General features: G+C 40.7%; 1 protein-coding gene across 10 annotated transcripts in view; it reads left to right on the top strand.

Moving 5' to 3' along the window:
* CACNB2 (calcium voltage-gated channel auxiliary subunit beta 2) overlaps window positions 1–25,344 on the top strand; it is a 346,152-nt gene that overhangs the window by 302,878 nt on the left and 17,930 nt on the right. For 4 of the 10 annotated variants that reach the window (XM_003786775.2, XM_003786774.3, XM_003786772.2 and 1 more), the window contains 5 exons: window positions 2,698–2,774; window positions 8,258–8,391; window positions 12,064–12,144; window positions 13,102–13,160; window positions 21,344–21,453. In XM_003786775.2, coding sequence (XP_003786823.1) covers window positions 2,698–2,774; window positions 8,258–8,391; window positions 12,064–12,144; window positions 13,102–13,160; window positions 21,344–21,453 — 461 coding nt within the window. Of the gene's footprint in view, window positions 1–2,697; window positions 2,775–8,257; window positions 8,392–8,535; window positions 8,556–9,020; window positions 9,083–12,063; window positions 12,145–13,101; window positions 13,161–21,343; window positions 21,454–25,344 lie in introns of all 10 variants that reach the window. The other 6 variants (XM_012803285.2, XM_012803287.2, XM_003786773.3 and 3 more) reach the window with 2 other exon arrangements.

Here is a 25,344-nt window from a genome sequence, read left to right as displayed (position 1 = left end):
CTCTCCTCTGCCTCCCAACTGAGCCTCTACAATCCACTGTTAATGCTGAGCTCGGCTTTGTAAGAGCCTGTGGGAAGGGCAGGTTTGAGAGCCTCCAGCCAGAGATGAGCAAATGGGCCAAGAGAAGTTGAGGACCTGACCTGGCCACAGAGCTAGTAAGCAGTAGGAACCGGGGTGGTACCCAGATCTCAGCAAGACTGCCCTCCTGTCCTACTAATTCTGGGGCCATGGCCTGCCTGGCACAGCCAGCAAAGAATGAATTGTTATTGCCATATATATTCAAATTTTTTTTTGCTATAGCATTTTTTCCTTAATGGACTACAAATTATCCATTTGTGAGGAGGATATTATCTCAGAACTTACCCGAGGGCAAGGATTACCTTTTCTTACAGTCATATACATTTTCCTTTGATTTTCTTGGTTTTATTTTTGTCCTGAGCTTTTGCCTAAGCATGTGAAAATATTTTTCTGGCCGACAACAGGTCTTACTTTGTCTCCTAACATTTTCAGTGTAGTTCTGTTTTGAGGACATAATCAGAATCTGGCAATGTTTGAAAACCCTGATACATAAATTAAAACAATTGGCAGAAATCAAAGGCAATAGAATTGGGGCACAGACAATTCAAGAACTTGGCATTTTTGTAGAATTAAAAGTCAAGGGCAAATCTCTGTCCTGACCATTTTCACTATTACCCATATTTCTGACTGTTTTATACAACTCCAATAATACTTTGACTATTATTAAAAATGAAAGAGATTCTGTTAATACAGCCAGCCCTTAAAAATTTTTTTTTTAATTTAAAAAAATTCAAAGGGAATTTGCTTGAACCAAAATTCAACTTAAAAGTTAAGAAAATTTTAAAAAACGTCATACTTCTGGAAAAAAAAATTTTTTTGGTTCTAGTGATAGGTGTCCTTGCTTAACTGCCAGAAGGTGCTTCTATAAATACCTCTGTTTATTAATTCCATGTACTGTCTGGTGTCATTAAGTGTATTGGAGTATCTCTTAAGAACCTTAAAAAGATAAAGAGCCCTCCTGCTAGCTGCTTGATACTATTTTTGATGTTTGTTTTAGGCATTAAAAGTCTAGAAGAGCAGCAGTGAAAGCCAGCCTGTTACTGATATTTTAATGGAATGTATATTTTCACAATAGTAGTTACAGAAATGACTATTGTCCTTTGATGCATAGATACTGTAACACGTTCTTTCAAGTAGACCGTAGACCTGGCATGGTCACAATAATAAACATTAGGCAATGAGGTCATCTTGCCCAAATTCAGTGATGCTTTGTTTTTTGGGTTTTTTTTTTTTTTTTTTTGGCTTCTTGATCTTGGAGTCCGTGTTGCTTTTTTAAGATGTTCTTTGCCGTCTTCTGCAAAGAGGCCATTTAGCAATAGGTTAATTAGTTTGCTGGTACACCGGCAAAGAAAAACAAATGTTGTTCTAATATTAATTAGCTCCCAGAATTTCTAAGACACTGAAGCATACCTTACTTTAAACTTTAGAATGTGGCAGTTCTGAGAGGATCAGAAGTAATGATAGATTCACATCATTCTCAAGGTAGCCAAGTTTAATCCCCCATGCTGGTTATGCCTGAGAAATGTTCTAGGCACTGTCTGATGGTTAAATTGTACAGATACTCGGCTTGTCATGTTTCTACGTGTGTCTTTTAAAGGTAAGCTTGTTTTTTGTACCGCTCTGCTGTTCTCTCCCAGGTCACCCGGGAGCACTTGAGTACTCTGAGTCTTAGTGTATCAAAAATAATCAGGCTGAGATAAAAAGAGCTGGAACCAGACAACCAAGAAACATTCGGTCTGGGTGTTAGCCTTCAGGTTCAGTAATAGATGTTGCCGCCGAGGGTCTCTAAAATAAAAAGCAAAGGAAATCTCTGCTATTCAGCTGCCTGTGGTCTGGGCGGAGAACCTGAGGGCTGCTTCAGTTCCCCCAGTTCCCTTCAATTCTTGTTATTTTTGGTTTTATTTTTTATTAGTGGGGAATCATTGAGGGTACCCTGAGCCAAGTTGTGCTTTGGGTTTGCTGGGTGAAGTCCCTCTATTAATAGTGACCCACCCCCCAAGAGGTGTGTCACACACGGTGGCCCTGTATGCCCCTTCCTTCTCTCCCCTCCCCCCTTCCTCCTCCCCACCATGTACTACCACCAATTGTCTTCATACCATAATTGAGTACATTGGATTCTTGCTTCTCCATTCTTGTGATGCTTTACTAAGAAGAATGTATTTCAACTCCATCCAAATTAATACAAAAGATGTAAAGTCTCCATCTTTTTTAGTGGCTGAATAGTATTCTGTTGTATACATACACCACAGCTTGTTAATCCATGCCTGGGTTGGTGGGCATTGAGGTTGTTTCCACAATTTGGCAATTGTAGATTGAGCTGTGATGAACAGTCTAGTGTGGATGTCCTTACGAAAGAATGATTTTTTTTCTTCTGGGTAGATGCCCAGTATCTTCGATTCTTTTTAAATTCAACCTTGGATTTAAAAACAGGGACCATCACATCGCTCCTTCGTGTACTCCAGAAATCTCTGATGGGACATTTCTGTGTTGTTCCTTGAAGGGAAGATAAATGTGAAGTTCAATGAGAACACAGTGGATTATCATGTTTATCGAGTAAGACAAATGTTTTAGGATCTGAAATAAGTGTCAGATTTAATAGAAATTTTTGCTTTACTCTAGTAAATCAGGAGGAAACTCATCATCCAGTTTGGGTGACATAGTACCTAGTTCCAGAAAATCAACACCTCCATCATCTGGTAAGTAGGGGACACGTACTGATAGTACATATTCATTTCATGCTTTTGCCAGCCTTACCTACTTGGTGAACTTACAGACACTGAATTACTAGGTTAACCCTACAAATATTCGATGGGATCAGGAAGTAAAGATGGCCTTTATCGAGTTAAAAACAATATGGGGGAATTTTTTGGAAAAAAAAAAGAAAGTGTGTCAAAATGTTTGAGTTGCTGCTGATCAAAGGATGGACAGGTTTAACTTTTTATCTTATTCCCTCCTGGTGCCCGGCACCTTGTCACAGGCAGTGCCTGAGTGAAGCTCATCGACAACCGTAGTGCAACGTGAAGTGTAGTCGCAGGGTTTAATAAAAGAAAGAAGAAGAATTAAACATTTTAGAGAGGTGAGGAACAGAGAAGAAAGTGAAGATGGCGGGATTGCTATACCCAAAGGGCTTTGTGGGATACATAGGAAAGAATTTACAGAAGAAAGATGTAAACATTTGTGAGAAGACCATCTACTGTTTCCATTCCAGATCAGTGGGTTCATCTCATAGGTGTCAGAATAAATAAGGGCCACACAGGTAAACTTGAACTTCGGGTAAACAATGAATACTGTTTTTAGTAAAAGTATATATTACATGAGACATACGTATACTAAAAAAAAGATTGCTTATCTGAAGTCCAAATTTTACTGCATTTATATTTGATAAATCTGGCAACTCTGCTGTTCTTTATAGAATGTGGAGTTCTATAGAAAAAGGAAATTAATTGGTTGAATTGCAGGAAAGCCAGCGATCATCAACTTAGTTTGCTAAGAGCTGTAATGGGGAGTGAGGGTAAGATTATAAAGTTTGGCTGCCAGTGCACGTGAGGGAAATGATTCTGTGTATGATTTCTAGAAAGCCAGAAACGGGAAGAGATCAAAAAGAAGGAACTGTACATCTATGGAAAAATTAAGGGACTAGTTACATGGTGGCTGGTGTGTCCTAAGAACTGGATTTCTCTATTACTGATAATCACACCTTGTTTGAATGTTGACAGATTTTAGAGACCAGTCTAGGACTTCTTAGCAAAAATGATAGGACTTTGTAAGTGAGTAAAATCTGAGGACAATGAGAAATAAATCATTTTAGGATGCATAATGATTTCAAAAACTATATACTGATAATTTGCAGCAATTAAAAAAGTCGTGTGCTCAAAATGAAAATTGAAGCCCTTGTAGTTAGTAAGTGAGGTTTGGATCTTCCCTTGATCAGAAAGGAGCCTTGTCTTGTGCCTCCTCAAGTGTATGAAGTTGCAGGGATTACTATACAAACTCCTACTCTTACATATCTTAAAGACAATTTCAGTGACTCCTGAGGTCCATTATTAAGCTCTTAAAATGGAAAAATGCTACATGACATTGCGATACAGCAGTAATCCCACTTGCAGATGTCAGTTCCATTTCTGAGCATGAGAAAAATTCGTTTACCTCTGACCATATCGTGGCCTTCTAATCATTTTGTCAGTACAAGTGCCCTTGATTTATGATGGGGTTGCACACCAATAAGCCCGTGGTAAATTGTAAATATCATCTGTTGCATTTAATCCCTAGATAAACCCATCATAAAGTCCAAAAATTATAAAGTCAAGCTGCCATAGGTCCCGATCCTCCCCGTCTCATGTTGGGGTGACATCCTGATAAATCTATCATAAAGCTGAAAAATCTGAAGTCAAACCATTGTCAGTCAAAGATCATCTGTATAAGGAGGAGAGGAGGTGCCTAGAGTTTGAAGAATCATTTAATATATATGTAAAATAACATTTTACCTTGTAGTCCAATGTTTGTCTTGACTGTAAATCAAGTTCCGTGAAGGGTTTAATATTTTTTTTAAAGGAAAAGGTGATTTAAAACTTAACCAAAATTTTATACAGGTACAGGACTTTGAAATAATTTTTCTGAATACAATGAGTAGAAAAGGCTTGTGACTGAGTTGACTAGAGATACAACGGATGACAAAATGTGTAATAGGAATGTCAGGACTATTCTGAGATGAAATTCAAAGGAAAACTTCAGAAAATTCTAGAGAGAAGTGCCCCCCAATTCACCTTCAGCAGCAACAGTGCTACCTGTCAAGTGTAGATTGACCTGCAGTGGTAATGTTCATCTTTGTTTCCTGGGGGTCCTATCGATAATTTCCCTCTCTCAGGGCTAGATCAAAGAACATAAACAGCTGCCTAGCATATATATGCTTAAATGTTCTCAAGGACTTAGAAAAGGAGAAATTCCCATGTTATATATGGGTAATGGGGTCATCGTCAGTTGCAGAACACACAGTGTTGTGTGTCACCCCTGAACTGTGCTCAATTGGATCCAAGCTCCAAGATTAAACTAAAAATTTCAAAACATGTTCCCAAGGCTCTCTAGCAATGATATAGTAATACTAGTAATGATACAAGTATAGTAATGAAGAATGAAAGAAACTATTTTCAAATAGAGGACAGCAGTTCTTCCCAGGTAAATAAGTAGTGTCATTTAAGGTGTGGAAGGACGAGGATGAAATTTAAAAAGGGTAACACTGCAGTAAAAGGAGACCATAAAAAGTATAGAGAACTCTGAACAGAGTTGAAAATACTTCTTAACTGTCTTGGTAAGTTTCTTTACTTTGTTCTGAAAGTGACCAGATGTCGTAGAATTCTCTGCATTTCAAAATGCACGCAGCTGCTTTTAGACTTAAGATAACCAAATGTTGGAACTAATACATTGGGAGGTTCTTCCTTTGGGGTTTGGAGCCCTTTGTGTCCAGGCACAGGTAAATTTAGAACCTGACTCAGGCTATGGGTGTGGGTAGCCACGTGCCGTCCGGGCAATGTCATGGCTAAACATCGATGCCCACTACTCTTTCTCTAAAAAAAAACAATAAAACTTAAGGGCTCCTCTCCCTTAAAGTGGACTTTATAGGCCCATTAAAAGATGACAAAGATAAAAGCATATGGGAATTCACCACCGGAAGGGAAATGGACTTGATGTCGCTGAGGACATAAATGAGATACTGACCCAGACCTTTTCCTTCATATCCAGGAAGGTGCTAACAACACACTTCCCAGTTGGGATTCAATGACAATCCTTCCAGAAGCCTATTTTTTTCAGTCTCTTGGCTTATGTCCTTCAGTAAGCCTCACAGGTGAATTTGCCTGTATGAGTAAAGGATGAGCTACTTGGTGACATTAAAATCAGCACTGGTTCCAATCCCCAGGGACATTTCATAGTGTTTCTCTCCACACCTGCTGAACCTTTCAGCTCACCATACGCATAGATGGGGCACAGAGAGACATATTCTCTCGGTAAGCCTACCTAACCACCTGGAATCCAGGCAGTCCATTATTAGTTTCACTTAATAAAAAGTCATACTTCATCTACTATGCAAGCAATCACTGATGCTGATGATTTTGTGCATCAGTGCCAGACTCGCTACCTAATCAAATGAAAGGGAACAATTAAATAAGAGATGTTAGTTTTCGTAAGGCTGAATCATCTAATATCCGTAATAACCACAACACTGAAAAATAACGTGAGACCTGTCAGACGAGGTCCCAGCCTTTGAAAAGGTTAGAAGAGGCTGTTGAACGCACGAATCCAGCTTGCACGCCACAGGGAATGGTAGCTGTTATCACGGCACCAAGGGTCTGTTATTCCAATATGGTAAATTGTTCCTTAAATCTGAATGTACTGTGGTTTCTGTTAAGAGAGCTGACATATATAATATGATGACTTCCTGGGGTAAGTTTTCTTCTTGTCTTTTCTTTGAAGCTAATCTCAAACACAGAGTAATTTTCTAGTCAGCTTAACTCTGATATCCTGAATGCTGACATCAAGGGCATGACCCCGTGGGGGCCGGGGACTGGAAAAGTGCACCCAGACTGAGACTAAATCTAACCCAGAGGGATGGGGCGATGGAGAGACAGGATAGAGGTTGCCAAAGGCAGGAGAACAAGGTCTGGGGCCTGCATCTGCCAAGTCTTGTCCAAGAACAAGCCCCTTAAACTTTGTGAGTTTATCTTCTCATCTTAAAAATAACAGAGTTGACAGTGGCTCTTCAAAATGATTCCCGCTCTGATTCTAGAGTTGATAAAATTCCGTAGTAATTGAAATGAGATCACATGGGGTTTTTTTTTTTTTCTTTTAACATTTTTTTAAAGTGCGGTGTTTTGAGACTGAAAAATTCAAAAAGTGAAAGAGTGTTGAGCAACACGCCCAGACCCTTCCTGTTGTGGATGAGGAAACCAGGGACACATTCTGGAGGGTTTTGAGCCGTCGCACTCTTCCTTCTGTGTTAAATCCAGCCACAGCTCTACACAAGGCATCAGAAGTTTCCCAATATTTTATTAGCCTGATTTCATTCCGGTATCATGGGATCCGGTGGTTTTTGATTACTCCCGGATCAGGACTATCTGAGGACACACATATCATAAAATCATGTTGACGGTGTCCACCGGGAGCCCTCCCTGAGCCACTTGCCTTGTGTATGACACCTTTCTGTCACCTGGATTGAGGACTTTTTATTCTCTTTTTTCCTCAAATGCCTGTTGAAATCTTAGTGAACCGTTTGACACTGCCTTCATTGTTCACATAAGTGGGCAAAATGGGAAATCCGAGCCACATCGTGATAATATCTGTAATAACCACAATACTGAAAAATAAGGTGATACCTGTCAGATGAGGTCCCAGCTTTCGAAAAGGTTAGAAGACGCTGTTGAACGCATGGATTCATTTATTCCTTCTTTTTTCTTTTTTTCGTCTTTTTTGAGACAGTGGCTCAACATTTTTCTTTCTTTCTTTTTTTCTTTTTTGAGAAAGAGGCTCACTGTGTTGCCCCAGGCTAGAGTGCCTAGGTATCACACCTCACGGCAACCTCAAACTTCCTGTGCCCGAGTGATCCTCTGACCTCAGCCTCCCAAGTACCTGAGACTAAAGCCGGACATTGCAATGCCTGGCTAGTTTTTCTATTTTTAGTAGAGACGGGGTCTGGCTCTTGCTCAGGCTGGTCTCCAACTCTTAAGCTTAAGCAATCCACCCAGCGAGCCCTTGCAGTGCTGACAGGTGTGAGCCACTGCCCTGATAAAAAGTTTTTAGTCCCCTTGCTTATTACCTAAAAGCTGGTTTAAGAGATCATAGGAAGTCAGGCCAAAGATACTGTCCTATTTTATACAGTTGATATGGAAATCATCAACATTATAGTTGAAAGTACAAATTAAAAATGCTTCTCTAAAAATACTATTCAAGAGCTCTAGCATGAAACTGGTATGTTCAAGCGGGGATCTTTCCATTTTATTAGATTTGATAGCGTTGCATTCTTAACATGCTTTACCTTGAAATTGTACTTCCTTTGTTACTATGTGGACCTCTCAGGAGGGATTTTTTTTAAAACTACAGTCAGTCTGATTTGCTTTCATTTTAGTTTCTTTGTGACCTGTTTGCTTCTCCTCTCCACTTGACGATTTTTGAATTGTTTGTCTGTATATAGCTATAGACATAGACGCTACTGGCTTAGACGCAGAAGAAAATGATATCCCAGCAAACCACCGCTCCCCTAAACCCAGTGCAAACAGTGTAACGTCACCCCACTCCAAAGAGAAAAGAATGCCCTTCTTTAAGAAGGTAACATTAACTTCCAAGCTCCCGTTGTCCACCCGCTCAACTGCACTGCGTCACATCTCTAGTCCTGTTGACTGTCTGCGTCCTTTGACAAGCCAATAACATGCATGCTCTGTTATTCTTTGTCTCCCTTCCACGCTGCTGTAGCTAAGCAGAAGCAGAAATCGGTAAGTTCACATTGACATAGCCGTGTTTATCCTGCCACTGGCATCATTAGCATTAATTCCCACGGTTTTATTAATAAATACAACCATTTCTGTCCCAAGACTTATCCACAGTGAATGGAGGCCATGCATTTCAAACCAACTCAATTCAGGGAGTGATGTGTTCAAACGCCATTACAGCACTTATCCTTTTTGATGGAATAATGTCTACCAGCGAGGAAATTGGTTTCAACATCCAGGGACATCAAACACTGGCAGCCCCATCGATGCACCTCAATTGTGCATGCTTACTGTCTGTCTGTCTCTTTCTTTCTTTTTCCTTTTTTTTTTTTTGGCCAGAAATATAACTTCAAGCATTTTAAAGCAGTTATGAGATTTTGATTGATAATATCCAGATACATAGCTTGTACTAAAAAGCAAATGATTTGAGTTTTAATTTAGTCAGTATTTAAACTTCTAATCCACTAGGTGCCAAATCTGCAGATGAGCAAGACCAGTGGAGAACTGCAGGCTTGTTTTGGCGGTTTACTGTGAGTGTCGCCTCCTGTCATATGTGAATACTCTCCCGATGTTCTCGCCTTCTCCGTCAGTCAGATGTCAGCATCTCACCTGTCGGACGGTGGCTGGGGGCCGTGCATAGAGCCTTTGCTGTTGGCCACCCAAGATGCTACTCAGTGGTGCCACTTGTCCCTCACCTGGAAATTATAGGGGATACCTGAGCTATCTTTATTCCAGAAAAAGGCTATGTTCTTTCAGTCCATTTTGTGGCTTTAAAGCATTATTTTTTAAAGACCAATAACTATCCTCCCCTAAAAAATTTTTTTCCATTTTTCCCCATCCTTGTACACACCACTTTCTACAGCTCCTATGCTTTTTTTAAGAGTCATACCTCCTGATATCACCATGTCTGGCAAAACTAGCGGGATATTCTAATACACAGCTGTGAAGCCACGTCTCCTCTCTGCCCTAAACTCTCAACATGCTGATCTCTTTCCCTTAGCAAACAAGCATTTGGCTCTTGGGAGGAACTCTAAAGTCAGTAATGTGGTATCAGATAGCAAACTGGAAAGTTCTTTTAAAAAAAAAAAAAAACTATAATAAGAGAAGAACTCAACACTTCAGGCAAAATTCTAAACACTGGATTTCTGTGTTAATGCAAAAAGCTTCAGCTTGATGTCCCCCCAAACGGTGGGCCCATCTCTTGGCTCCGATATTCTTCTCGTTACAGCCAAAACTTGCAGCCACATGACTGATAGTGTCCACAGTTCAGAAGCTGAGAGTGTCAGCGCTGCTAAGCTGCTCTGGACTGTCCAGAGCAGGAACACAAACTAAAACCTCATTAGTTGAGACAGTTTTTGAAATCTGTTTACCTTTAAATTTCAAAAAAACTCTAAAACTGTTTAGCACGATTTTTTTTTTTTTTTTTTTACTAAATAATTCAAAGAAAATAGAGTTAACAGGGAAGGCTAGATCAAAGAGTGGCGTCACTCTCAACAAGGCACAAAACACCAATATTCCATCAAATAAGGTAATTTCTGTAGCTACCCTATTGACTGAGAAGCTGATTGATTTCCAGCATGGGTAACCCTTTGCTAGTTGTCAGTTACAATCGAAGGAACCAAAGACCTATCCCATACTGGGCCACTGAAGACTTACAGACCTGAGATGAAATTTCTTGATAGCTGTTACTAAAATGCATGCAATTTATCTTCCTAACTACAATGGTGGAAAAGGTGTTCATCTCCTGCATAGTTAGAAGGACTTGGCTTCTACACTCCTTCAGTGTGATCCCAGGTGGTATAAATGTAATAATTGAATAAATATGCTTCTGATGCCTTCGGCACTGGTAATTCATTTTTCTTATGTGATCGATTACGTGGTAGACTTCAATGTAGAGTTCAAAAACAAAAGAACAACTTGCAAGTCAATGAGAAGATTGTTTTCTATGTTCTAGGTTGCTTTTAGAGTGGTGCTTGTGTGGCATTTGTGCTGTCACTGTATTATGTTTGTCTTGTTATTTTTTTATTTTTCTCTTCAAAAATGTGTTCTTGCTTGATTGTATCTATTCAAATGAATTTTGAATGCTAGGTAAAATTTTAAGCAGTAAAATTTGACAGCACGGTCACAGGAACACTTCTTCCCCCACTGATTAGTCTGTGACTACTGGTAAAATCTCGGATGGAAGCTTTTGAATTTGAAATGCTTTCTGTTCCCCCCTGAGGCAACTTTAAATTAAAAATGAAGCCAGCAAGTTGGTAAGGGGCAATTTTAAGCAACAGGAAAATGTTCTGGAATCATAGGCTGATGCAAAAATCACATTCACATTTGCACATCAGTTTATCAAATTCTTAAAATAGTTTAAAGAACATATTTTGTCTTTGGGTGTATATGATTCTTAAAATACATGTTTTCAGGCACGCTTTAATGGGATTCATATCCCAATGATTTCCTTATCCCAGTGTCTGAGGCCACATCTGCCTCTCTTCTACATTAAAAAAAAAAATTTTTGGATCAAGTTAATATTTTCTGCTATCAAAAGAGCCAGTTTTCAATATAATCAAGCCAATTAGCTCTTATCTGCTTTGTTTGAAAAATTGTACTTTATCCATTTTATCTGAAGCAATTAAGCTGAAAACTGGCGACAGTTTTAGAAATTGCTAGAAAATTTAACTCCTCCCCCTACTCTTCCAAAACAGGAAAATTATTGCAGAAAGACATGAGACAAGGTATTCAACAGAAATGCTGCCTAAATTATTTTTAAGTAGAATGTTAGATATGCAAGATGATGGTGACCCTTTTGAGGCCACTAAAGCATCGTTGAGTATATTATTACACATTAATCACCTTTCCTCCAAGACACATATACATGTTAAGTTTTTAAGGACCAAAGCTTAGGGAAAAAAGCATCAGCCACTAAGGTGTCAGCAGCGATCACGATTACTGTTTAGTGGAACCAGCATGCAATGCCAATTTCAACTCTCACAATAAAACAGAATTTTTCAAGCCTGTGGTAGTGAGAGTTCTAATATTTTGAAATTAGGTTTTATGCAGGTAAGACAGACGGAGGTGAAAGCAATGCAGTACTTCTTTCCTCCATACTTAACCGCGTTAGGTCTGCATTCCAACTCTTCAGAAAACTCAAATGCATCTGAAAAGCCCTGTTAACTTGCCCTCAAGCCTAAACCACCTTTTCTGCCCGACCCCTCTTTCTGTTTGTTCTCCCAACTGGTTGTTGTTCAAAAGCAGTGCCTCCTGCTTTAGGAACGGAGAGGTCAGTAAGAAGAGCAAGAAAACCGTAGCTAATCCAGTAACTCAAAACTTGAGGAAAATAAACCCACCACTGATCTGTGACTGGGTTTAGTTAGAAAAGAGGCAAGTAAGAAAAAAAAAAAAGTTTAGATGCCTGGAAAGCCTGTGCCTCCTATCACAGAGTTCAGAAAGAGGACCTTACACGTGAAATACTGAAGCTCCCCCAGCTGGAGGTGTCTAAAAGCCTTTCCTCTCTCTGCAGACAGAGCACACCCCTCCGTATGACGTGGTCCCGTCTATGCGACCCGTGGTCCTGGTGGGCCCTTCTCTGAAGGGATACGAGGTGAGTAGCCACGCTCAACCTTGGCATGCTGAACTCCTTTGTAAATAACTCTGCACCCCATTCCCAACTCTTGAATGTAGAGCTTAAAGAGTATAGCAACAAAGCATGTTGTTTTTCAAGCCTAGTGTTTTGTTTTCCTGGCTGTTGCTTTGAAAATTTCTGGCTTAAGGTGACCAGATTTTAACATTGGTAAAGTGGGACACCATTGATGGGGGTGGGAGGGGTGGGAGTGGGGTTCTTAATCAAAAATTTGGTCTATATGAAGCAACAAAATTTTTCTTAGAACGCATAAATAGTATTGTAATATATATATTTTTAATTTCAACATAAGTACAATTTACAAATATAATGTTTTAAAAAAATTATGTATAGGGCGGCGCCTGTGGCTCAAAGGAGTAGGGCGCAGGTCCACCTGGGTGACCTTGCCCAGGAGGGGAGTAGAGAGTTTACATTAGCCTTTTCATTTCCAAATGAAGTTACATTAACCTCTTCATTCCCAAATGGAGTTAACCTTTCCAGCAGCCATATATTCCCTTCCCGTTGTTGTCACCCCCACCCTTCCCTAGCTTCTCTGCATTCTTTCCAAAAACCGAGATTTTTTAAAAACACTGCGGGACACAGGACAAATTGTTAAAAATCGGGACTGTCCTGCCAAAAGCGGGACGTCTGGTCACCTTATTCTAGCTACAATTTACTGGGTCCAGAAAATAGTAGCAAATGGAGAATGACTGAAACCACTCGCAGTGTCCTTTGTCATGAAAATGTGACCCTGAGTTCAGTTTCATTGTTATTGCATCAGGATTCAAAAACCAGAAGAATGCGGCAAGCTCACATGCTACCTTTTCCAAATGCAAAGCTCAGGTTTTCAGGCACTCTCCAGAGAAATTAAACTGCTTTATCCTAATGAGTAATATTTTTGTTTTGTTGTATCTTAATTTATTGCTTGCCCAATTGCAGGTCACAGATATGATGCAAAAAGCGTTGTTTGATTTCTTAAAACACAGATTTGAAGGGCGGTGAGTACTTGAGATTATTGGGTGTTGGGGATTTTATCTTAAAGATGACAAAATCCTGGTGGGACAGGAATGGGATCCTAAGAGAAAACTCCCCTCTGATGACTGTGTGATGGCAGGAAGTTTCCTTCAATTGAATCTAGTTCAATCGGATATTTATGTTTGTACATACTCAACTCCAGATGACCTAGTTCCTGTCCCTTCATCTGTAAGCTGAACTTGGACATGGCCCTGCTGGCTACTAGTCTCACCTCAATTCACTGTCAGCCAGCCCCTGACTGCTGCTTAGACGTGACACTAAGTATCTCTGTTCTGTTCCCTCTTTTACCTTTCTGAAGATTTCCCTGTCATCTGCCCCTCTTTAAACCTTCAACAACCCCTTCTTATCTCACTGTCCCTCATTGCTTTCCGATTTCATTGAGAAAATAGAGGCACATGGAAGAGAACATCCAGCAGTTTCCATCTGTCCTCATTCGCGTGTTTGCCGGCCACTGTGTGCCCAGCAGCGGCCATCCTGCCCACTCAGCTGTCCAGACATGACTGCACAGTCTTTCATTCTTTTCTCATCAGTATTTCTCGTTCCATTGGAAACCACATCAGCATGTAAAAACGTTCTCATTTCTCCTTACATTTGACCTCATATTCCCTCTAAATATCTCATTTTTCTTCTTTTCTTTAAGGAAAATTTCCTGAAAGAGCTGTGTGTACTTGCTTTCCTTCCTCTCTCTTGATCCTATCCCAGTTATGCTGTCACCCACACCACCCAATCAAAACTAGTCAGGCCCATCAGGGAGCCTCGGTTCACGCCTGTACTCTCAGCGCTTTGGGAGTCAAGGCAGAGGATCTACGCTCAGGAGTTCAAGACCAGCCTGAGCCAGAGCAAGACTCCGTCTCTACTAAAGATAGAAAAATTAGCCAGGCACTGTGGCAGCTACTCAGGAGGCAGAGGCAGGATGGCCTGGACCCAGGAGTTGAATTTGAGGTTGCAATGAGCTATGATGCCACTGTACTCTAACCTGGGCTACAGAATGAGACTGTCTCAAAAACTAGTCACTATCACCAATAACCCTCATATTGCTACATCCAGGGGTGAATGTGCAGCCCTTATATTACTCAACTGTGAGCAACAGTTGACACGGTGGCCTCTCTCAGCCTCTTCTAAATACTTTGATTACTTCCTGAATTTTGCTTCTATCACACCAGCTGTTCCTTTCTCCTTGGTTGGGTCTTTTCTCATCTACTAGACATCTTGGAGAACCCAGGGCTAAGCCTTTTGGGCTTTTAGTTCTTCTATCTGCCTTCCTTTCTTTTTTTTTTTTTTTGAGACAGAGTTTCACTCTGTTGTCCTTGGTGGAGTGCCATGGCATTACAGCTCACAGCAACCTCCAACTCCTGGGCTCAAGCGAGTCTCCTGCCTCTGCCTCCCAAGTAGCTGGGACCACAGGCACCCGCCACAACGCCCGGCCATTTCTTGGTTGCAGCCGTCATTGTTGTTTGGCGGGTCCGGGCTGGGGATTCGAACCCGCCACCTTAGGTGTACGTGGCTGGCGCCTTAGCCGGTTGAGCTATAGGTGCTGAGCCCTGCCTTCCTTTTTTTAGTAATTACCTTTAGTGTCTAATTTTTAAATACCATTCCTGTGCTGGTCTCTCCCCCCAGCTGCCTGTTCACCATCACCGGTAATGGACTTTCCAAACTTCCCCTCCCATAGTCTTTCCCTATCTCAGTTACTGGTTTCTTCATCTTTCAGTCCCAAGACCCTTGGCCCCAGATCATTGAATTATCCTTGGCTATTCTTTCTCTTACATCCCACATCCAAATGCTGGTGTCTGTGTCCTCAAAACATATTCGGAATCAAAGCTCTTCTCACGTACCCTTTGCTGTCATTTTGGTCTGAGACACCACTGTCATCTCTTCCTTGGATCATGACATCATCTAATCCCCATATCACTTCTAGACGTCATTCTCTTGCTCTTATCATCCCTCTCTTATGGTCTATTCTTGACTCAACTGCCTACACGACCTGTTACACTGTGAGCTGGGGCTCGTCACTCCTCTGTTCCGAGCCATCCAGTCACCTCTCTTTTCATCAGAGTAAAACACAAAGTCCTCATCATGCCCATACACTCTCTGTGGGCTGCCCTTCTACACCCCGTTTCTTGTCTGGCTCTCTCACTCTCATTTAACTTGCTCATCTGCTCCTCCCACTCACTCCCTTGTCCCATTTGTGTTCCACCCAGCCAGATACGTGCCCACTGCAGGGCCATTGCACGTTGCAGTTCCCTCTGCTCAGAACACCCCTACTCCCCGTATTCTCTTTGGTATATGTGTAGCTGAGACTATAAGGGCCCACCACAACGCCCATCTATTTTTTTGTCATAGCTGTCATTGGCCCAGGCTGGGTGCAAACCCACCAGCCCTGGTGTATGTGGCCGGCACCCTAACCACAGAGCAATGGGCGCTGAGCCAACCTTTCTGTATTTTTAACATGATAAACATGGTACCTTTCTCCACATCCTTCTCCTTTGTCCCCTTCCCCCCACCCGAACCCAAGTATGAGGGAGATTATCTGTCGGTTTCACTGTTCTTAATACAGCATTTTCTTTCTATACTATACCCGTTACTGCAACCGTTCCTAACTTAGGTGGACTTCTGGCAGGGAAGACAAAGCATAGAGAGGGAAACTTTCATAGCAGGAGATGACCACGGAAAGGTCTGGGAGGGAAAGAAGAGAAACCATGTTTCAAGGTCTTGAAAGACATCATAATCAAGGTCTACCTAACCAAATGCTCCAAATTAGTTTTTTGTTTTAATTTTGCATAACTTGACAAAATGTTTTTTAGTTTGTGCTAGGAAATACAGCCTTAAAGCTTGGTCCAAGGCTATCAGGCCCTGGCCAAGTATGAAAGGCATGCCTATAATCTGGCCCTTTTAGCTTTTATTTCTTTATCCTTGGCTCTGCCGTTTATCACAATTTGAAATTGTCTACATCAGCGTGCACACTCAAAAATTTCGGTTAAAATAGGTGTTACTTTTTTTATGACTGAGTTAACCCACTGCTCTTTTTACTAAACGCCAAAGATGAGGAAATGGGATGGAATTTCCTGATTTGCCACCTATTTCTGAGTAAGTAATGATTGGTTCAATAAACTAAATTTATTTTTAATTGTTTTATTTTTTTAAGATCGTCTCACCGTGTTGCCCTTGGTAGAGCACTGTGGCATCACAGCTCACAGCAACATCTAACTCTTAGGCTAAGTGATTCTCTTGCCTCAGCCTCCTAGTAGCTGGGACTAAGGGCTTCTGCCACAATGCCTGGCTATTTTTTTTGTTTTGTTTTGTTTTTGGTGTAGTTGTTTTTCAGCAGTCCTGGGCCAAGTTCAAACCAGCCAGCACCCTAGCCACTGAGCTATAGGGGCTGAGCCCTAAATTTATGTATTTTTTTTAATTTTAAACCCAAGAGGGGAAAATGCAAAAGGAGATGTTGATGATGAAAGGTTCTAGATAGGAATTCCTTTTCTGTTCTGAAACCCACGTAAGTCCATTTGTGGATCTCCAGAAGAGCTATCAGAATCACGATTCTGGTTGTTAAATAGCCTAAGCGTGTCAGGTGAAAGAATAGATGACAAGTCACCATCCTCTCTCTGTTGTGTGCGGTAGAGTAGCCTATTTAAAATTGGATTCCCCGAACCAACCGTGTCCTGTAGACAAAACCACATTCACACTCACCGTGCAGGTCGTGGCAGTAGCTTAACCAGGAAACTTACAGAAACGAAAGCTACCATCTGGGATAAGTTGGGTTTTCCCCCCCAGGGACTTTGAAAATGTCAGCTATCCACACTGGAGTGTTTGGAATATGCACTGAATTGCGATAGATAGGGGTGTGTACAGTATTGCCAGAATCTTCTGTGAGAGAATCTTACTGGAAATCAATAATCCTTGGCAACATTACATCACTTTTTTTTTTTTTCTGGTATGAGAAATTTACTTAGATGTGAGATGACTTCTAAAATTGGTAGTTTTCAACTCTGGCTGTGTATTAAAATTACCAGCCAGTGTACCACCCTCCACTAAGTGAAACCAAAGCTCTAGGGCAGGACATGGGCATTTGTAACTTATATAGTAATTTTGATACACTGCAGGGGTTCAGACTTATTACTCTGAACTGAATTGTCCCCAAGATGTTTGCCTTCAGGATTTTCAAAGTCTGCTGCTGCCGAGCAGAACTCCAAGTAATAATGATACCCAGAGTGTGACTTCAGAAGTTGAAGTAGGATAGTGGCCTGTCTCCTAACCACAGGAGCAGGTCAGTGGAATACCACGTTCGGGAAGAAAAGGCAAGCACCTAGGACAAGGAAGATGGGTGATGACAGAAGCTCCCACTCAGCACCTGAATGAGTTCCCTAGAGGCGGGACTACAAGGTGCTTCTGAGGTGTAGTCAGTCTTTTCGCCAAAGCTGCATCTGCGGGATGGTGCCATGGCAGGGCAGTTGCTGCCCAGCAAGTGTCCAGCGCTTTTGAGAGGCACAAACCCCAATCTCCAGGTGCACGAAGGCTCCTAATACATATGTGTTGAGTGAACAGCTCCCCCAGTGGCCAGGCTCAGCATCAAGGGGATCCTGTTACACGTCCCGAGTGAACAGCCCCCCAGTGGCCAGGCTCAGCATCAAGGGGATCCTGTTACACGTCCCGAGTGAACAGCTCCCCCAGTGGCCAGGCTCAGCATCAAGGGGATCCTGTTACACGTCCCCGAGTGAACAGCCCCCCCAGTGGTCAGGGCATCAAGGGAATCCGTTACATGTGTGACAGCTGGAGCTTCCCAGATGGCACCATCCCACCCTTTTACACCACCCTCGAATAAATGAAAGCATTTGGTAATCATCACAGAGCAGTGGAGGATCCCGCGTACAGCCTGGCTTCCTGGTGAATGCAATGCAATATAACAATGAAACCATTTTTTAAATTAATGGGTTTAATGTTTCTTTTTCTGATCGCTGCTTTTTAAATGCTAAATAAGATTTTCATCAAATACTTGACCTTTTTTTTTTTTTTTTTAAATAGCAGCCTCAGAATAAAAAGGAATAAACTGTTGAAGGCCGTACAGATGATATTTTGGAAAAGGCAAAACTATATTGGAAACAGTTCTGTATTTCCCAGTGGAGGGGTGGGAGGGAGGACTGACTACAAAGGCCCAGCCCACTGAACTGTAGGAGGTCATGGAAGGATTCCGTATCAACACAGAACTTTATAAATTTGTCCAAATGCTTGGACCTATACACCAAAAAGAATGAATTTTATTGTACAGAGATCCAAATCTTTCTGTAAAAACTAGTAGTCCCTTTTCATAGTTTATCCAATGTCCTGCTCTCCAGATTCAACTATGGCTTTTGGTATTTTCTCCTTGCCTCTAAATAAAGGGCTTAATTTGCTACTTGAGTTTTCAGTTAGGCTCTGTCTAAGGATTTCATACCAGGAAGAATATTGAGGACTTCTGCAAATCACACACCTGCACACACGTCTCCTCTCTTGATCTCCCAGTAGTTAAAACTGAGAAACTGGCTCAGCGCCTGTGGTGCAAGTGGCTAAGGCACCAGCCACATACACCCAAGGTGGAGGGTTCGAATCCAGCCCGGGCCCAGCAAACAACAATGACGGCTGCAACCAAAAAATGGCCAGGCACTGGGTGGGCCCCTATGGTCCCAGCTACTTGGGGGGCTGAGGCAGGAGACTTGCTTGAGCCTAGGAGTTGGAGGTTGCTGTGAGCTGTGATGTCATGGCACTCTACCCAGGGGGATAGCTTGAGGCTCCAGTCTCAACAAAGAAAAAAGAAAAAAAAAAACTGAGAAACTGTTGGATGCTTTTGAATATACTGTGAAAAGATTTAGACACCAGAGAGAGAATTGGGGGCTAGATTCATGGCAAATTAACAGAAAATTAAGCAAGTCTAAAAAGTAAAATTAATTCATTTCATAAAAACCACAGAGAAAGCACACAAGAAAAAGCACAGTATATATGACATGGTCCATTGGAATACTATTAACACGGTTATAATAAATGTTAAATATGGAGCCAGCCAACGTTACTACTTACCTTCTTGAATCCCTGAGTTGTTCTAGCCTGATTTAGACCATTCCTCTCTGTGCCTGGCATCATTCTGGGACAGGCCTCTTCATTATCCTTGGAGATTCTTTTTACCTTTCTTTTGGGTTGGAACTCTACTTTTCTAGATCCCTTAATTTCTGTCAAGCTTGTTAGTCAAAAAATTTCTCCAGTAAGTTCCTTAAAAGAGTACATTCAAATTTTTCAATACTCTGAATGCCTGACAATGTCTTCAGTGAATTGAATTGTCTACCAATGATTTGATAGTTTAAATAGTAATGGACCTCTAACTGGAATAATTTTCCCCTCTGAACTTTGGAGGCTTTTTGTTCCAGTATCTTCTGGCATCTGTTGTTTCTGTTGAGAAGCATTCCAATTCCTGACCCCTTGAAATGTGTTTTCTCCTCTGGAAACTTGTGAGTTTCTCTTTGTCCCCAGTGTTAGGAAATCTGTAAGAAAATGTCTTGGTGTGGATCGGTCGACCTCTGTGCTGGGCCCTTTCAAAAATCACAGCCTTCTTTCTGGTATTATTCCTCTGGTTTCTTCTCTTTTTCTCCATTCTCTTCTTCTAAATTCCTGTTCTCTAATTTTCTTACCATTCTTGTTTTGTCTTTTTTGTTTTTACTCTTTGAAAAGGTCCTTACCTTTATTTTTTAATCCTTCTTTTGAATGTTCATTTCTGTTGTCCCATTTTTAATTCTGAAAAGCTCTTACCCTAAGTTTTAAATTAGAAATGCATTTTAGTTTTGCAGATATAATGACTGCTTAGTTTTCACCTGTGAGCCAAATTCATAGTTGATTTTTCTGTTTGTTTTGGTCTCTCAGGTTAGAGGTTTTCCAAAGAGGCCTGACAGATGCTCCTGTGCTCAAATTTTAAAATGGAGCATAAAATAATTAACTGGAAGTTCTGAGCTCATAGGTGGAATTTGTCAACTTTGTGCTTTCTCTCTAGGACAACCTTGCTGAGCAACTGACATTAAGAACTCTCCAGTACTATTATCCTTGGGTCTTCACTCTCGGGCATTCAGACTCCCCAGACAATACTTTTCCATTCTGATCAACGAAGGATATAGAAAACAGGCCTGGCTACCAGTATTCTAAGATGGGGAAGAAGGCTGGGGCTCAACCTTCAGAATTCCTATTTTCCCATCTAGTATTTTCTGTCTCTGCTTTTGCCTAGGGTCTTCTGGTCAGAGACCTATTGCTCATTGTCTGTAGGTAATAAATCTGTGGTCTTAGACCAGGTAGGCAAAGGATTGTCCCCTGGCTACTTGATGTTGTGAAGAAGTAGAGGGCTTGGACTCTGAAACGGGAGTTTTGTAACCAAACTTCCTGTTTTGGCCCCACCTATACCAACTTTTTCAGCGATACAGTGAGCCTTCAATTTTATTTCACCACTTTTTCTGCTGTTCACTTGAATGTTCAGCTTTCTCTAGTATAAGTCACTTACTAGATCCAGCTTCCTAGTTCTGTTGCTCTCATTTCTACCCTGTGTAAAATGATCCCCCCAGCCCATTATTGTCTGTTGGCATTCCCTGTACATTCTCTTCACTATAATCATCATAATCTCTAATTTTATTTTCTTGTTGTTTACTTATCTCTGCACGTAAACTCCTAACTCTCTCAGGGAAGACCTTGTTGTCTTCCGTATTCTTTGTGCCTGTCACAGTACTGAACTAAGGTACAGCGGCTAAGAATGCAGGCTCAAAAGTCAGAGTTCAAATCCCAGCGCCACCATTTAGTAAATACACGGTCTTGGATAAATAATCTCATTGGCTTCTTAACCAGAACTGAGATAGTGAACCTCTCTTCTGGAGTTTTTGGGATGATTAAATGAGATAATTTAGGTAAAGTGTTTAGTAAGTACCTGGCACTTGATAAGCAACCAATAAATGCTAAGGTGCAGGATAAACAAAATGAATAAGTGCCCTAACAAATACAATGTAAAATATGGCCACTCTGTGTGTATATATATCTATATACATACACACTCCATACTTAGATTTATTTGGGGCATGCACCTCTCCCCCCCATCCCCGTTTGATTAGACTAATGACCTTAGGGTCTTCTGTTACTTCTTCTCCAACAGGATATCCATCACAAGGGTCACCGCTGATATCTCGCTTGCCAAACGCTCAGTATTAAACAATCCCAGTAAGCACGCCATCATAGAAAGATCCAACACAAGGTCAAGCTTAGGTAAGTCTGTGCGCTGATCTTCAGCTATTTTAACACTGCTCTCCTGAAAAGGACAGTGCGATGGAAGGAAATGATAATTCCATGTGTCACAGAGTTCAGAAAAAAACCAACTCGTGTTCCCTGGAGCTAGTGTACAGTTGTAATGATTTCATGGTGTGGAAGGATTTGTTATGATACTTTCAAGTTAAAAATCCCATATGCTGGCTCGGCGCCTATAGCTCAACTGGCTAAGGCTCCAGCCACGTACACCTAAGGTGGCGGGTTCGAATCCCCAGCCCGGACCCGCCAAACAACAATGACGGCTGCAACCAAAAAATAGCCGGGCGTTGTGGCGGGCGCCTATGGTCCCAGCTACTTGCGAGGCGGAGGCAGGAGACTCGCTTGAGCCCAGGAGTTGGAGGTTGCTGTGAGCTGTAATGCCACGGCACTCTACCCAGGGGGACAGCTTGAGGCTCTGTCTCAAAAAAAAAAAAAAAAAAAAAAAATCCCATATGCTGTCTGTCAACAGTAATGTTTTGGTTGTGGTTTGGTTTTAGTAATCTGAGCTTTGGTGTCTACAGATTCTTACCAACGGCTGGCTTCTTAGTAAGCAAGTATTACTTTCTTGAAGGCTGTTTCGTCCTTAAAAAAAAAAAAGATATAACTTACAGAATTACTGTAAGGATTAACCATGGTATGAACTCCATAAATGAAGTCTATTATTTCAAATAACCCTTAATACTTGAATTATATCAATAACGAAATTATATTCAAGACAGTATAATTTGTGTATGTTGGTTGATGCTGATAAAAGATGAGGTCAATTCCTGGCTATTTTCCAATAATATCAATATTTTGGTTTTATTTGTAAAAACCAGTATAGGGATTTTAGTTGATGTGTTTAGTTGGTGGACTAAACTGAGATCCTTTGGCTATTTCTTCTCTCTGCCACGTGCTTGGAGTTCTAGATTAATCACTATTACACATGTGACTTACTGGATTATTAGGTCTCTGTTTTTATAAAGTGTATTTTCTTCAGGCTGTGTAAGATCTTTGAGCTTAGTTAATTTTTTTCTATTTATAGGTTAAACATATAACTTTGGGGAGGCTTGTTTTTAATGTAGTTTTTAGTTCACCCTGAAGTATCATTACATAAGTAACAGAAAAAACTATTAGAAATAATAAACTTTATCAGTAACAGGTATATTTTATAGAACTGAAATTTTGTCCCTCATGAAACAACTCCTCAATGATGAAACTTCAGTAACAGCCTTAAAGATTTATTAAGGGGAAAAAATGTGATCATATGTTTTGTTGCCAGCAATTTCTTTTTAATGTCCTTATCATCTATGATACTTAAAACTCTTACCATACATTACTTGATGGTCTCAAGAATATTATATAATTGCTTACTTAATAGATTCAGTTAATTAACAGAGTCAAGTAATTTGTTTAGACTCATCAACTGAATCAGGGACATAAAAGATTTATTTAGATTACCGAGGCTGTACCTGCTGACTCTGCATTATTTTTAAGTGACTCTCCTGCTCCATATATTTTATTGACATCCACTAGACACTGAATATCGTGGAAATGCCTGGAAATAGAAAGATGAGTTAGATGAAGCCTCTGCCACCAAGGAGCTTGGTGTAGCAAGAGCCCACGGAACTGGAGGGTGATGAGCAAAGTTGTCCAGGCTGAAGTGATTGCCAAAGCGCTAACACTGTGGACACACGTTGGCTGTTGGGAAAGGCTTTTCCCAGGAGCCTATCTATCATGAGCTGACACTTGAAGCATGATCAGATTTAGTTAAGAAAAAAGGGAAAGAGGTAGAAAAGATGACAGCTATCTGAGAGTGGGAGCTACAAGAAGTTTCTGGAAAATACGTTTGCTTTGCTTTGGCTGAAACGGAGGGTTTAAAAAAGAGGGAGATAGACCACGACATCAGAGAGACAGGCTGGAGTCAGGCAGTAGCTCATGCCTGTAATCCTAACACTCTGAGAGGCTGAGGCGGGAGTATGGCTTGAGCTCAGGAGTTCTATTTTTTTGTTTGTTTGTTTAGCAGGCCCGGTCTGGGTTTGAACCTACCAGCCCCAGAGCATGTGGCCAGTACCCTAACCACTGAGCTATGGGCACCCAGCCTCACGCAGGAGTTCTAAACCAGCCTGAGCAAGAGCAAGACCCCATCTTTACTAAAAGTAGAAACATTAGCCAGGTGTGGTGGTGGGTGCCTGGAGTCTCCAACTGCTGGGAAAGCTGAGGCAGGAGGATTGCTTCAACCCAGAAGTTTGAGGTTGCAATGAGCTATGATGATGCCAGCTGCGGTGACAAAGTGAGACTTTGTCTCAGAAAAATAAAAAAAAAAGAAATTAAGGAGTTTGGAGTTTATTCTTGAGGCATTAGGGAAGCATGTACAGATCTGAACAGTCATTCATTCATATCACAAATATCTGAGGACCACATGTGCTATGTATCCTAAGTTCATAAATGCATATACTATTAAGATTATTTATAGTACTAAGGGCTACCTTTTTTTAAAAATTTCCTTCTATATTTACTTTATTCTTCTTGTTTTCCTTAGGTCTTTGTTAACTCTTAATTGTTGTTAAGCTATCAGATTACATAGTCTTTCTACTTCCCATCCCTAAAATGGTGAAAGTATTAGAATGTATCCTTACGTTGTAAGTTGGATAGAATGTGTTGACACATAGTAGTAGGGGTAAGTCAATAATGGTTGCTGTTATTAGCAGTTTTGTTTTTCTTTTGCCTTTCATGGGAACAAGAAGAAACATTGGCAGTGTCAATTCTGATTTTTCAAATACAGAGGACAGTTTATATAATTCTTCTATTTCTTATTCAAAGACTAAAGTACATAAGATATAGATCTAGATCTGAATCCAGACAACACTGGCTGCCTTCCATGAGTGCTGTTACATGGAGTAGACATTGCTGCTTTTCTTTTTCATCAAATCTGTGATTCTCAAACTCTAGCCTCCGTATCAGAATCGCCTGGGTCCTAGAAGGTATGTTAAAACACAGAGTGCTTGTCCCAAACCAGAGATTCCTACTTAGTAAGTGTGGGATGAGGTATGAGCTTCTGCATTTCTGACAAGTTCTTGGAGATCCTCCTTTTAAAAAAAATTGCTGATTTAATGAAGATGCTTCCTCAGTAACCCATTTCAGAAACTGTTTTTATTCTATTCTGAAAATACAGATTGTATCCTCAGTAACAGCGGGCTGTACTTAGATAAGGCACTGTAAGAAAATAAACCTCATTTAATCCTTAGGACAGTGGTTTGCAAACTTGAGCTTGCATCGGAACTGCATGGAAGGCATGCTGAAAGGCAGACTGGTGGGACTCACCCCAGAGTTTCTGAAGTCTGGGGAATGGCCTGAGGTCTGTGTTTCTATCACGTATTTAGGAGATACTAATGTTGCTGGTTCCAGGATCAAACTTTAAACACCAACATGCTGAACCATTTTTAATTTTGTAATGTCAATTTGAATCCTTCAAGTGGAATATTTTTTTCCTTTGTATATAGACTATTATTAATTTTACATTTAATTTCTGTTAAATCACCTTTATGGATTGTATTATTCAGAACCTTTGTAACCTTACCTTTTTGCTAACTTATTTCTCAGTTTGATTAACGCTATTACAACCATAATGAGAAATTCATTATGAAGTAGTAATTTTAGCTGACCTATTCCAATGCTGTTATTGATAGGAAGGCCCACAATTGTTATATTTTATATTTTTGTTTTATGTTTATCTTAAATTTGACTTCATATGCTATTATAAGCTTCCTTTATTTTTAAAAATAGCCATTTGCCTTATTTCTTGGTAATTTATATGTGTTTGTAGTTATTGCTTCTACTTTTATTTTTAAACTCTGTGTGATATTTTTTTTG

Source organism: Otolemur garnettii, unplaced genomic scaffold (genome assembly GCF_000181295.1).
Source record: "Otolemur garnettii isolate 467f Iridium unplaced genomic scaffold, OtoGar3 scaffold00019, whole genome shotgun sequence".
NCBI classification, from domain to species: domain Eukaryota; kingdom Metazoa; phylum Chordata; class Mammalia; order Primates; family Galagidae; genus Otolemur; species Otolemur garnettii.
The sequence above is the reverse complement of the archived record's forward strand: the minus strand, read 5'-3'. Positions and strand labels throughout refer to the sequence as shown.